Raw genomic sequence first — 14,799 nt, forward strand, 5'->3', positions numbered from 1 at the left:
GTAGGCAGGGTGAGAGATAGAGTATGAGAGAGATAGGAGAGATGAAGTATGGATGATAGGGGAGAGAGAAATGAAAGGGGATTTTGGTATTAGATATGCAAGAGAAGAAATGCATAGAAGATGGACGGATGTAAGAAGAGATGTTGATGAAGGGTAAGGATGGAAAAGAAGGAGGAGAAAGAAAAAGGAAAATGATTTGAGAAGGAGAGGAAACATATATGAATATATATAGACCTCGTATAGTCTACAAAATGTCAAATGTTCAGGGGAGCCAAAAAACATGGCAGCCAAAGCACTTCAGCTGGAATGGGATAGTCTTTCCTTGGAAATGCCATGGTGGCTTCATTTTTGGGTTAAGACATTTAAGATTTGGACAGGACATAACTTAACTGATTATTTGACCATTAATCAAAAAAAGTCATTTTCAACAAAATTGCAGATACAAGGTCTTGTCACCCCAGCGAAGATATGTTTATGTTTAGAGAAAAATAGAGGAGAGAGAGAGAGAGAGAGAGAGAGAGATGTTTGCAAGAGATGTTGATGAAGGGTAAGGATGGAAAAGAAGGAGGAGAAAGAAAAAGTAAAATGATTCGAGAAGGAGAGGAAACATTATATATGAATATATATGGGTGAGAATTTTGAACGATGTACAATTGCCAATTTTCGTACCTTATGACATTCTTTCCCTTAGAACACGCCAGGATGATCTAGGAAACCAGATTTTTTCATGTCATCTCAAAGATTGGTAAATTTCCTTTCAGGAAATATATGGTTTGGTTGACTTTTGCCTGATATTTTTCATTTCACAAGGACTTAAAGCGTAAAAATACGGTAAAAACGCTATTTTCACAATAATTTTTGTTTTTCAAACTAATGATGTGCATTTTTAATGGTACGTGGCATCTAATATCTGACCATGTTCTGGATCTGACATATCATGGGTATGTACCACAAAATTATAAGAACTTTATGAGCACGTATAAAATTACAGAGAACAATTAAAATATCAAAGTCCTAAACAGACGAACGTCCGTGATGCTTTTATTTCTATCGCTGCTGCAAATTCTACTTTGTTGTCCCAACTGTTACGTATACGAAAATTTGGTGTTCCACCTAATGAACATATCCTGCAAAAATTGTACGTCTGCTGGCTGTACATGGGACGTAATATTCCTTTATGCAAAATTATACTCAGTTTTCGTCGCGGACGTGCTTCCGCTATTTTCTAATAAAGATCGTAGCTCATGAAACGTTATTGGCGATATTGTTCTGAGTCGTAATCAACTAAGATCTAGCAACACGATAATATGTTTGTTTTGAGTTTCTGTCCATCCTTTGTCAAATAGGAACCGAAATTATATTTTTAGACGAACCTCCAAGAAAAAAAGAACGTCCGTGATGATTAAAACGTTTTCGAGTGGGACACCATCTTGCTTTGATGGCGAAGGTGCATTTTCCCTTTGGCTCTCTAGCCGAGGAGCTGCATGCCATTTTTGGAGCGGACTGAGGTTCGTCCGCAGTTTTTGGACCATGCAATTCACCAAAAACCAAGCAAATAATTAATATTTTCTCTGAAAATTCACCTCCTGATCCCCCTCTGAGCAATACATATGTTGTAAGGATGTCAAATTTCTTATAATTTGCATTGACAATACCTGTTCAAATTTTTGAAAGAGTTAGGAAGGCTAGGTACTCTCTGCCGATTAGTTATCCGTCCTGGAACATGACCCTAGTAGTAGAACGAACGTCCGTAATAATTCTAGAGAACGTCCGTGACGTATGCAATCCCTCCGATAGGGATAACTTGTCCCGAAAGTGTCCTGTATTCTTTAAAACTTTTGGCTCGAATAGCGACAAATAAAGTTTTACAAACTAAACAATGAGTTTAGAGCAGTAGTTTCAGAATTTTTAAGGCGTTATGTGATCATGATGAACAAACAATTGAAAATTTACTCACAATTTTACGCTTGTTTTCCCTCTAATTATACAAAAACAGCTAAACACTTAAACAAAGTTATAGGAAAATGGAATTTTGCGTAATCTGTAATTTCTGTGCGTTTAAATTTCTTTCTAATGAGGTTCTGGAGACAATTTGTACTGTTACAGGTTCTGAAAGTTTCGCTCACGGACGTTCTGACCGAGAAAGGAAATTTCTGACAATTACAAATATATCACTGCACATAAGATTAATGTTAGTTGAAAATATTACAAAATCACCGAGCCGCTCATACCCGAAAGTGAATAGCGTTCAGCACTTAATTTACCTGTAATAACAAACTGAAAACGTTTTTTTCACGGATTTTCGTTGGTTGAATAAGTCAATGGATTACATAGTAGGAGAAAGAAGATCAGTGCCACTTTTTAGTGACAGGTGCTCTAAGTGTTTATCTTTTGAGTATGGTAGCTGCCGTCTCAAACAGAACACATCCAATTTTGGTCTCCATAACGGACGTTCGCTGTAATTGTCATGATATTAAATGCCTTAATTCATTCTTATTTTTCTCTTCATGACGATTTTTCTCTCATTCCCTCAATAGCCTGAACATGCTGCGACCACACAGAAAACAAAAACAAAACAAAACAAACCAAAACAAATCCGAAAAGTGCTACGCAATCACATTCAGGATAATGACGGAAGAAGTCTGTAATGAGCATGTGTTGAATAAGAAACGGAAAAGTTTCAAAAGGACGTGGAAGCAGTTGAATGAAAATGACTGAGAAACAGAGAAGGGATCGAGCTCCAACACACAGAGAAAAGAATTGCCAGTGCACTCCCGTTATACCAAATTCCTCTGGAGAAGTTTTTGTTTGTTTGTTTATGTTTTTTATTCATCGAAATGCCGTCACAAGCGATGAAAAAATCATGCAGTATACAATTATTGTCTGATGAAAACACACAAATCCTCCGCTTATCATCACATGGAGTTGTTTTATACTCATCAATGAAAAGCAATATTCATTTGTAATTTTTTCCAAGATTTTTTTTTTCATTTTACATTATAAGAAACAGAGAGATCGTCAATTTGTTTGTGCTTTTGTGCTTACTTTGAAAACACATGTTTAAAAAAGTAATGATTAAGAATAGGTTTAAGGTTGCACTTTGATACGTTCGCTCTTCCAAAGATTCGTTGCTCCGATGTCCAAAGGTTTGTTATTCCAAAATGAAAAAAAAAAATTGTAGTTAATTCAGGAGGTTTGTTATTAGAAATGTTCTTCGAAAAATAGATATTAAGGATCATTATTTTTAGGTCCGTTCTTCTAAAAGTGGAATGGGCCTGATATTCGTTTAGGTGAAAACGGTTATTATGAGGTTTTGAAATTGGAGGATTTTAGTTGTTAACTTGTTTCTCCACATTTGGATAAGCGAACATAATTTTTCATGTTCCAATTAATAAGCCTTTCGATTAACCTTCGGAGATTCCTATCATTTACCGAATAAAAAATCTTCATAATTATACGAACTCTATCAATTTTCGTATTGACAAACTGTATGAATAACGAGCCTCCGAAATGACGCGCTACAAAAGGTTTGTTAAAACAAACCATATTGTATAATATCGAAGTCACAAACATCATATATCCAAGTTATATGGACTTATTGTGTCTTGTTATGACGAAACTTTGCAGTATCGAACCTATTATCATTTCTGACTAATATAATAACACAAATTCTCCTCGGTATCAGTGTGTAACACAAGGAGCAAACACAGAGGGATTTCTTCCTAACGTATTCGTTTGCCCTCCCCAGCTAAACTTCGTATTTCTATAACGGAGCATCATTTCTGTTGTTTTTCTATATTAATTCTTTGTCATAATTTTAGCTGTGACCATGTTCGTTATATAAAAAGCAAATTTTGCATTGTAGACTTTATATAACAAGTTTAGGACCTGAATATTTACTTCATGATAACGAAATTTTGATAAATATATTCGTTCTCAAGGATGGACTACGTCACTGAGATTACACGTACGTTTGTACGTTCATTTACGAGAGATGGAAATTGTTTTCTTTGATTCCTCAGTATGAGAAGATAAACAAGCTTATATAATTGAGAATTGGTAATATCTATTCAGGATTTTGCAGAGGAGTTTGTTCTCGACATGAAGTTGCTGTTTGTTGTGAGTAGAATGCGTTTCCAACTCAAGAGAGCTGCATTGTTCAATATCTTGTTTGTTCCGAACGTCCGTGAGCTACATACGAACCTCCGTGATGAAAACTATGCTATGTTTGTTGGGTTATAGAGACTGCCCAGATGAGATACATCTTAAAAAGGTATGTTATTACTTGGGAGTGAGGATTAAAGTATGGGATAGTGAAATAAGAGGTGAAAATATTGAGTTTCTGTAAAATGCGCGTAAAGTTAAGAAAGTGTTTAGCGGAAGAGCAATATTTCCGCAGAAATGACGAATTTAGTTAAATCATCAGTTGTCTATCATTACGTACAGGTTAAGAGTACAAGCTTAATATTCTGCAATCACAAACACATATCCCTTAAGATATTACGTTAGGATTTTGAACTGAATCAGATCTTTGGAAACTATGTTAAATGGTATTCAAATGTATGTGCAGTACTATTCCTCACGGACGTTCGCTGCTCTGGACATGGTAAACTTCAGCGGTGAATAAAAACTTGTTCCTCTGGGAAAATCCTAGTATAATTGGGTTCATATTAAAGCTTGAGTTATACTCTTTCAGGTAAGATGAATGATTTGGAGAATTTCCTACTTTTTAAATTTTGCCTCGTTTTGGCTCAATTGTACATCGTTCAAAATTCTGACCCATATATATATATATATATATATATATATATGTTTATGTTTAGAGAGAAAGAGAAGAGAGAGAGAGGGAGAGAGAGAGAGAGATGTTGGCAAGGGATACATCTTGGGGAAACTGGAGAAACATAATGAATAATTATACATGTACATACGTGGTGGTTGAGAAGGAATCTAACAAGATGGTGATTATTGAGACAATCATTTTAGGCAGGGGAAGAAACAGTGAGAAAAGCAGTAGCACAGGATAAGCCTAAGGGAACACATACCATTATAAAGAGAAGGAGAGAGAGTGTGAGAGAGAGATAGAAAGAGAAGGAGATAGTGGGGGAAGAGAAAGTAGAACTGGTTGGGGACTGCACTGCAATGGTTTGTCAAGAAGAAAGAGATAGGAAGAGCAATGAGAGAGACAAAAGACAATAATGCAGTATTTCTGCAGAATGAAATGACAGAGAGAAGGGGGTGGGAGGAAAGAAGGAAAAAACAGAAAAGGTGGAGAATCTGAGAAGGAATGAATGATAGAAATGATTGGACAATGTACGATTTCTCCCCTTTTCCCTTCACCAGAAGCAACATCCTGTCAGACTCGGTTATAAAGAATGAATGATTGAAACAGGCATGGCCTTTGTTGATGGTTGTTGCATTCTTCATCCTCCCCCCCCCCCCAACAAGCATGTGACTACATCATCGTAGTCTGACACACTGAGCGTTCCATCTCATACTGACACAACCCAGTGTGACGAAAGCCAGTGATTTACAGACTGCTCTTTAGGACCTCTGGTGTTTGTTATGTTCGTTGCCACAGTGAACATGGTATGTTACCTGACACAACATACACACACTATTCTTTATCGATACTTTAATGAGTTTCAATAAACTTAAGAACTGAAAGAATTCCCCGACAGGACATAACCTCCATTGCTTTCTCATCTGAAACATGAACTTAATGTATTTTAGTAAATTAGCCTCCTAAAGATATATTTAGATTAAAAAAAAGAGAGAAAAAAAAAGAAAAGGGGAGGGATAGAGAACATAACATGTCAATCACAGAGGAATAGATAGAAGAATGACCGAAAAACAGTGTAGTTGAGGTGTGGAAAGCACAGGAGAGAGTAAAAAAGAATGATATCATTTGATATATGAACTTACAGGAAGAGATGAAAATATACCTGAGTGTTTCTTTTAAGAAAAATAAAAACAATATTCAAAGAAAATTTAAAAAAAACCCTGTGATTAACTTACGAGAAAAGTGTGTATGAATGTCATGTGCATTTTAATAGAAAAGATAGAAAGTGTAATTCAAGAATTCAGGGGAGATTAGGAGATTTAATAGAAAGGATCATCTTCATCCGTGTCTTAAATATCAGCCTGACCTTTACCCAGATTTCCGTACCGTGCTGTTTAAGTCACTGGTTGTCAGAATTACTCAGTTTTCCACAAATGAAACACATCACTGTCAAGACAGATACATAACCACATCTTTACAAGGATCATACAGTTTTGGTTGGAACCTAACTTTAGGTTTCTAACATTTTTGGTGAGATGATGAGAAACCTCTTATGAAATATGAGAGAGCATGTAATCTCAAGAGGGATTCAACATTTATTTGATGAATGTTGGTTTTGAAATGGCTGCGATGTCCAAAACAGAGCGATCCTAATAAAAGGTAGGACCCACCTTTTGTCACGATCACTTTGTGCCCTTCCAAAACCGATTTCCATCAAATAAACTTTGAATTCCTCCTAGAATGGTATGCTCTGTACTATTTGATTAGTGGGTTTTTTTTGTATCGCGCAAAAAGGTCAAAGCCAAATCCAGATCTCCACCAATACTATACCATCGCTCTAATACACAACATGTTGATATTATTGTACTTTATAATCCGTTGTGTGTTTTAAGTGCCAATTGGCACAGTAACCCCATGGCATTTATACACACTGTCATAGCTCTTGGCACAGAAAGAGTTACTATGGCAGAGGCAGAAAAACAAAACCCAAACAAACAAAAGTGAAAAGCAGTATTGAGCATCAAAGAGAGCATGGATGTTTTGAGTGCATGTGAACAAATCTTGTGAGGCAGCAATACACTGTACATTGATCGAAATTGATGATTGTTTTTTTTTTTTTTATCTTTTCTTTTACTGATCACAAGTAGGGAGAGATTGTTTTGAATTCTGGTCAGCAAGAAATCTTACAACTTGTGTCGTGAAACACAACCGCTGTCATTTATTTCTATTTGTATATTTTCACATTCATGTCATTATTTTATGTTTAATGTCTTATACAATGTACAGTAGGTACACAGTCTGTAGACATGGTTGAAAGCACTTTCATTGTTCTTGATGTATTTCGAATCTCTTTTTTCCCTCCGTAGAATCTGCACTGTTTTTTTCTTTGTAAAGCCAGTACAAGTATTGCTGAACAATCTGAATGTCTTTTTTTAACACATGTTTTTGAAAAATTGCCTGTTTATTTTTTTTTCTTTGTTTCCTTATGTGTTACCTTTCTCATTTCATCTGCCGTTTCATGTGTTATTTGTGCCACTGGTTAAAGCTAACCATACCCAATGCCTTTATAAATCAAATGAATGGTATTGCCTATCTTGTCTGTCTCCTCTCTGTAAGTCCATTCCACCCCCCCCCCCTCCCTTTGTGGCTGCCTCACTTTCTGTGTATTTATATTAGTTGTAATTTCTTAATGTAGGCTGGCATTTTAATCTGTCAACTGAGAATGATATGCATATTGTCCATGAATATGGTTTCAAATGACACTCCTTGCTGTCATTATGTCTCTATATGATTTTTTTTTATAAGCCTCTTTAGACTGTCTGTGTTGGAAATGTTAGTTATATATGATACAGATCGCAAACTTACATACTATACGTACACACACCCAGAAACACCCACATAATGTGTGCATACAGCGCTACCCATACTGCACTGTGTGTTGGCATTTTACAGCAGCTCAGAGATTTAATGTTGTTGTTGCTCTCACTTTAGATCGAATACTGCGCTCCAAATATCTTATTTTCCATTACTGACTGGCTTTGTGTAATAGGCCAGCAATTGATTTTGCACTCCATTTGCTTTGAATTACACACAGCACAACAATGTGAATGTCCCAGTTCTGGTGGCAATGTACTATGTTTTATTCAGAGCACACATTGCTTTAACAAAGTATATATTGTACATGAAGTAAATGCATTGGACTTTGTGACTGCATGATATAGCAAAAGACATGACAGAAGGCAATAATATATTGTCACTTGGTCGCAAATGATTAAAAAAAAAAGTCACAGAAAAGTTGATAATTCATACTGAAATATTCACCTGAGTGCTCTTCTTAATTTAAATGTTATCAGTAAATTTGACATGTACAATTGTATTGAGGGGTACTTGAATATGTACTTTCAACCAAACAGACATTTTCAGGTTCCCTCCTCCCCCAATGCAATGATCTTATTGCTAGATGTTTACCAGTCATCTGTTATTATTTGTCATAGATGATTTGAAGGGATTTTATATCTTTTATCACGTATCAGGTTATCTTATTCCTTTCTATAATACCTGTGTTCCTGTGTAATAAATGTGATGTCAGCTGGATTTGTCGTTGTTGTTGTTGTAGTGTTGCTTGAGTGTGAATCAGTGGAATATTTAATGAAAGAGTTTTGTGTCAGGCTAATAACTTGCCATCCTTCCACTTCCCCAACCTGAAATAAACAACAACAACAACAAACCCCAAAATGAAAAAAAAAAACAAAAAACAAAACAAAACAAAGCAAAGAACAAACGAAAATAAAAAAATGTAAACTGTGAATCAATGACAATGAAAACATTGGGCTCCTTTATGAAAATATCTAGAGAAAGAACAGTTACTGTAATTGGTATTAGTAGTAGTAGTATTTATTCGGCAATTCAACATTTAACACAAGCGGACGTAAAATACAAATAGAAAATTGTATTTCATGATATAATTTTGTGCCATAGAAGTACTTTTCAGATGAACATTGACCTTTTACAAACTCTGCATTCTATATACATGTACCATCTCTCTTTCAGTACAGTCACGTGATGAATATCTTTTAAATAGGCAACATGCAATTCAAGTGCACTTTCTTTTGTCACACAACAACAAGAGTATCTAATGTGTGTATTAACTTTGTTACTGAAGTGTCAGTTGTATGATTGATGTCAATGTGCAAAGATGAAATTGGGGATCAGAAATGAAGAGAGGGCCTTTTGTAGGAAAACCATCCATCACTCGTCTGCAATTCTGTGTCTTTCTGATCGACCAGGTGCGCTGTGTCGTGAGAGGGATCGGTGAGGATTGGCAGATTTCGGCCAGCTGGGAGCGGAAGCCCGACCTCCAGCTCAACATCCGACCACAGAAGAACACCAACACAAGGGTAGGCATCCCTCGCTCATTGCATCCTGTTGCCATGACGACACAGATGCCGTAAAATTGATTGAAGACTGCATGAATACGTGTGCCGCCACTTTAACTCATAACTCATACTACACTTTGACTGCCTTCAAGTGTCATCTCTTTCCCAAAAAAAAACAGTATTTCTGTTGTGAAAATCATATTAGATGCAAGTTCTATGTCTTCAGTTTACTTAGACTGCAGCATATAAGAAACTATAAGATTATTAGATGCTCATGGACTGCCTTTAAAGGGATCATATAGTTTTGGTTGAGACCTCATTTCAGGTTTCTAACAATTTTTGGTGAGATAATGAGAAACCTCTTATGAAATATGACAGAGCATGTAATTCCATGAGGAATTCAATGTTTATTTGATGAAATAGCTGAGATATCTAAAACAGAGCGATTCTAATAAAGTGTGGGACCCAGCTTTTATTACAATCACTTTGTTTTACTTTGTTTTTGGATGTTTCAGTCATTCCAAACCCGATTTTCATCAAATAGATTTTGAATTCCTGTTAAAATGGTATGCTCTGTACTATTTCATAAACTGTGTTTTCTTGGTATCTCGCAAAAAGTTAAAAGCCCAATTCTTATCTCCACCAATACTGTACCATCCCTTTAAGTTAGTTACTTGTACTAAATTCCTACTTGTTGAATTAGCCTACAAGTATCTTCCCCTCTTCCTTCTACTCCTACTCCTTCTCTTCATCTCCTTCCTCTTCCCTACTTTATTATACTTTTGTTGCAGCACCTATTACTTTCACCTATGACTACTATATGACTACTACTCATACCCCTACTCCTACTATTACTGTACTACTACTACTACTACTACTACTACTACTACTACTACTACTACTACTACTTCTACTACTGCAACTCCTTCTAATTCTACAACAACTACTACTCTTAACCCATTGAGGACGGGCTGATTTTGCTACAACACGCACTTCCCATAGACCCCTGCCCGAGTATACCACCAGTACTCGGGACTCGTCCTCAACAGGTTAATTCTACCGCACCTACTAGAATCACTCCCACTTATACCAATCCTGTTACTTATACCAATCCTGTTACTTATTACTTCTACTACTGTTGCTCCTACACTACTACTACTACTACTACTACTACTACTACTACTACTACTACTACTCCTTCTATTACTATCACATCTATGACTGCCACAGCTGTCGGTTCCATTACTGCAGTACATGTATATCATCTGAAATATTATGAAAATTCTTTGTAGGCACTACACATTACTATAGAATTTTCTTTGCACAATGATTATTGGTTTATCAGTGCTACAGTAGCCTAGTGATAATCTTCATACAGTTTTGCACCTTTGGTTTGTGATACATGTGTTTTATTCTTTCTCTGCACTGTTAAAAGTAGAAGAAGAAACTATTGCTTTTATCTAAATGTACATCGTATGTGATATACAAAACAATTCTCTTTATGTGAAATTTAACTAATATCTTAAGTGTAGAACATGAAATCTGTGATTGATAACTAACAAAAGATATGGCTATTGCCCTTTTTTCACAGAATGACGGTGTTGACCTGATGGTAGTAGAAGAAATCCTCCGCAATGCCATCATGGCCGCCACCTTCAACATGACGCTGCCAATGAGGGCGCTACCCAGGGAGATCATCACAGCCACCAATGCCGTCAACACAAACACCGCCAGGCCCTCCTACCAGGGCATGGTATGTTGTGGCGAGGGGGACTAGAACGGGGCTGGAATGGGGCCAGGACCCAAGAAAGACATTCCTCTCCAAAGATTTAGACTATATTCAGGCAGAACCATCTTTGTCTTAACATTTCATTGAAATATCTCCCCAGAATCTCAAATATAATTATTGCCAGCAAAAGTAGACGTCATACAATCTCATAAACTGACATCAGATACTCATATTTGGTGATATGTTGTCTGCACACACCCACATAATTTAATCGTTTCTCGTCCCAGGTAGGGAAAGAAAAATCATTATGAGCTGAACGAAGACCACTCAAATTTCCAGCATAGAGAGGCAGCGAACAGATGGTGGTATCTATCCATGCATGCAATGCCATTACATTCGACTGTCTTTCATGCCTCAGTATTAGTCATGATGTGGGTTTGCAATGGGCAGGACTCAGGAAGAGATGTTGGAATATTTCCGTAAGTGGTATTCTGTCCAAATTTTGCATCTTGTTCGACTTGTCAGTAAAGAGGGTGTGTCCTACCAAAACTGCACATTCTATATAGAATACTGTACGCAGCTGCTGAGGTAAGTTATTTAAATCTCATGCGTTAAAGGTGGGGTAAGTTGATCATGTGCTGTATGTTTCTAAATGTTTGAGCCAACATAACACTGATGGTAGCCAATGCCATCTGGTTGATCTTTTGCCAGCCATGTTCTCTTAATATAACATGTCTAGCTAATGTTTTCAAATGTCTATAGAGTACCACAGTTTGATGTCATATCCATTCATCGCCATGGAAACTGGTTCTAAACAGCCTCACCTGCCCGTGTGTGTATGCACTCACCTGGTTCGAACCCAAGCTACAACAAAAGACTGTGACATCATCACTTTGGTACTCTGTGAGAGTTGATGCACAACATACTGTCAGAGAAAATATAATCATCTTTCTCTGTTTTTTCTCCCCCCCCCCACCTGCACACTTTCCAGAGTAACAATACAAGCCGAACACCCCAACCTGTGCAATATACACCCATCGTCCCAACAAACACCAATCACGTCTCGTCCAAGCCGCCAGCCATGACGGAAACACGCCTCCTGGTCAAAGGTCAGTGATCTCTCACTTTCATCTAGTGCAGTCTGGGAATTAGACTTTGAGAAAAAAAAATACAAACAAACAGATTAAATAATGACCAAGTAAAAATAATCAGGGCGTGGTTTACGTTCTATTATTATCAATCTGAGCTCTGATGTATATTACATGTGATGGAACATTGTATCATGAAACCCTGAGAAAGTTTGTAATGATTGATTTCCTGATGTGTATATATTTTCTCCAGATAATGAGATTTCTAATGATTTATCATTTGATGCACATCAGTTGACAAAATACACTCAATCACTGTTACACCAAAACAATTTTCATCTAAACGAACGTGAAGAGTCATTCATAAAAAGTTAATTTTTAATAAGATAGGAGATGAAGGCATTTAATGGAATCATTCTCATCAATATCTTATTGTTTTTGGTCTGTCAGTATTGACTTCATGGTTACACAGTACTTTAACACCAAATGATTAACTCAATCCATTTATCTTTAAATAACTGCTAAAAGCCTCAAAGCTGTCAGAGAAAATTATTTTGTCTCAGCCATTCCAAAACAGATTTTCATCAAATCAATTTTGAATTCCTCTTAGCATGGTATGCTCTGTACTACATGTATTTCATAAGTGGTTTCTTGGTATCTCGCAAAAAGTTAAAAGCCTAATCCTCATCTCCACCAATACTATACCATCCCTTTAAATGTGATCATTCTCCTATTATTTCTGGCAGTCATCAAGGCCAACGGTTTGTTGGTCAGGAGCGGGGGCAGCAGCAGCGACCCATACTGCATCGCGATGTTGGATCAACCACCGCAACGCTACAAGACAAACACCATCGTCAACACCACCAACCCCTTCTGGGATGAACACTTCTTATTGTACGTTGTCATGGTGACATTTGCTGTGATTTGTTTGTTTTTTTAGCTCATGTTTTGTTTTCCCTTCTACTGATTGATAAAGTGATGACAAAGAGTGTAATGATTATGATAATGATGAGAATTATGATAATAAGAAAGAATGATATCCTATGCCTGTGCGGACAATCTCAATTCTTAGTTTCATAGTGATCTTCTTTGTATGCTAAGATTGTGCAATCTATGATCTTGATCAGCTCTCTTAATTGGATATCTTTCCCTTTAAAAGAGTTTCAGAATACTGTACATGCCAAATATCTTGCAAGGTTTTTATCTATGCAAATTTCCCGAGTCAGGTGCAGCTATTCGCATAATTAAAGACATGCAAAAATATTGACTCTGATCCTGATGTGGATGTGATGTATGCACGTACATTTCTCTGTTCAGTACAGGACTCCACGATTGCGAATTTAACCACTCGCGAAATTGTAGGGAATTCCTGATTCGCGAAAATTTAGACTCGCAAAATATATGGCGTATACAGTACTCCTGTAAAATCTACATGTATGTGATAACAGACAACCATATAGAAAAGTACTTCATATCTGGAACTCGTATGATGATTTAAAAGTATGATTCATTGATGGCATTTATTTTCGACAAGTTACTTTTCCTGTATGTCGTAATGTGTGATTTTGACAAGGTTTTATTTGAAGGTTTCTAACAGAGTTATCATCCTGTGTGTGATCATGATTAAGTTTATTAAGTAATTCTCAGAGTTTGCACATTCGGTGAACAATTCTGCCAGGATATGCCAATGTGACACAGTCTTCATATATCAATCAGCTCACAACACACTCTTGCAGATGTAGGATGTTTAATACTGACATGATATTGATCTAATCACAACCTTTCCCTGGTCTCTTTAATACAGTCAGCTCAATGGTAGCTCCAAGGCTCTTCGCTTTGAGGTGTGGGACAAAGGAAATAATGGTGAGACCATTCTCTTAAACCATATTTGGGCTTTAACCCACTGAAGACGAGTCCCAGGTATACTTGGGCAAGTGTCTATGGAAAATGGCTGTTATAGCAATGTCAGTCTGTCCTCAACAGGTTAAGATTAGTGAAAAGGAATCTCTCTTCAATCTTCTTTTGGTCAAATTTTTATATTGTGCATTATTCAGCAAGAGCAGGATCAAGTGTCCAATCATATAGGTCCACTGTACTCCAAAGAGTTCGGGAAATCTACACTGGTGATTGAAAGAATATAATGTAATTTTGGTTATTAGTTAAGGCCACCTAGAGCGAAACATTGAGCGAAATTCAACTCTTTCCACAAGAACACAAAAGAAAAAGAGGGAGAGGAAGGGTTGTAAAAGAAGTAAATAAAATAGAGAAGGATGGAGCTTGTACAGTTGAGCAGAAGCCCATGTGATCCTAAAAAGCAAGCAAAGAGACATGCAAAGACATTTTTTTTAATGTTTTTTTTTTTGGTGTAGTCACAGTGTCATGGCATTCATTGACATGTGTTGATATACTTGTAAAGCATTGTCAGTATGAAGGTAAAGGTTCATTGACGTAAGACGAGATGACATATTATGAGAGAGAGAAGGATACTATGACAAGTCGTTAATTAGTGTATCAATGTCACCCATCAAGTTAGATTAGACAGGAAGAAAGAAACGTTCATAGACAGCACTGTGATTGTCAGTTCTAAAGGTACATCATATCTAACTATGCTTTTACCTCTGTTCGTAAGCAGACCTTTTTCTACCCCCCCCCCCAAAAAAAAAAGAAGAAGGTAACAACAGAAGAATGATTGTATAAGTTTAATATGGGAAATGTTAATTGCATTCTTTTTTTATAAGTTAATATAGTCTTTGATGGTGTAGCAGAACAGAAAAAAGAGCACACTGTGGACCTGTTTATTGCATATTCCTTAGACCATTTTGAAGG

The 14,799-nt window shown here is 36.6% G+C and overlaps 1 protein-coding gene across 1 annotated transcript in view; it reads left to right on the plus strand.

Annotated features, from left to right (window-relative positions):
• The window catches only part of LOC139741098 (C2 domain-containing protein 2-like), a 95,102-nt gene that overhangs the window by 48,000 nt on the left and 32,303 nt on the right, over positions 1-14,799 (plus strand). The window contains exons 4-8 of the mRNA XM_071651687.1: positions 9,067-9,177; positions 10,748-10,909; positions 11,877-11,994; positions 12,720-12,867; positions 13,778-13,836. Coding sequence (XP_071507788.1) covers positions 9,067-9,177; positions 10,748-10,909; positions 11,877-11,994; positions 12,720-12,867; positions 13,778-13,836 — 598 coding nt within the window. The remainder of the gene's footprint in view (positions 1-9,066; positions 9,178-10,747; positions 10,910-11,876; positions 11,995-12,719; positions 12,868-13,777; positions 13,837-14,799) is intronic.

This window comes from Diadema antillarum, unplaced genomic scaffold (assembly GCF_040938485.1).
Source record: "Diadema antillarum isolate AM-2024a unplaced genomic scaffold, OU_Dant_1.0 seq00000903_RagTag, whole genome shotgun sequence".
In the NCBI taxonomy this organism is placed as follows: Eukaryota; Metazoa; Echinodermata; class Echinoidea; order Diadematoida; family Diadematidae; genus Diadema; species Diadema antillarum.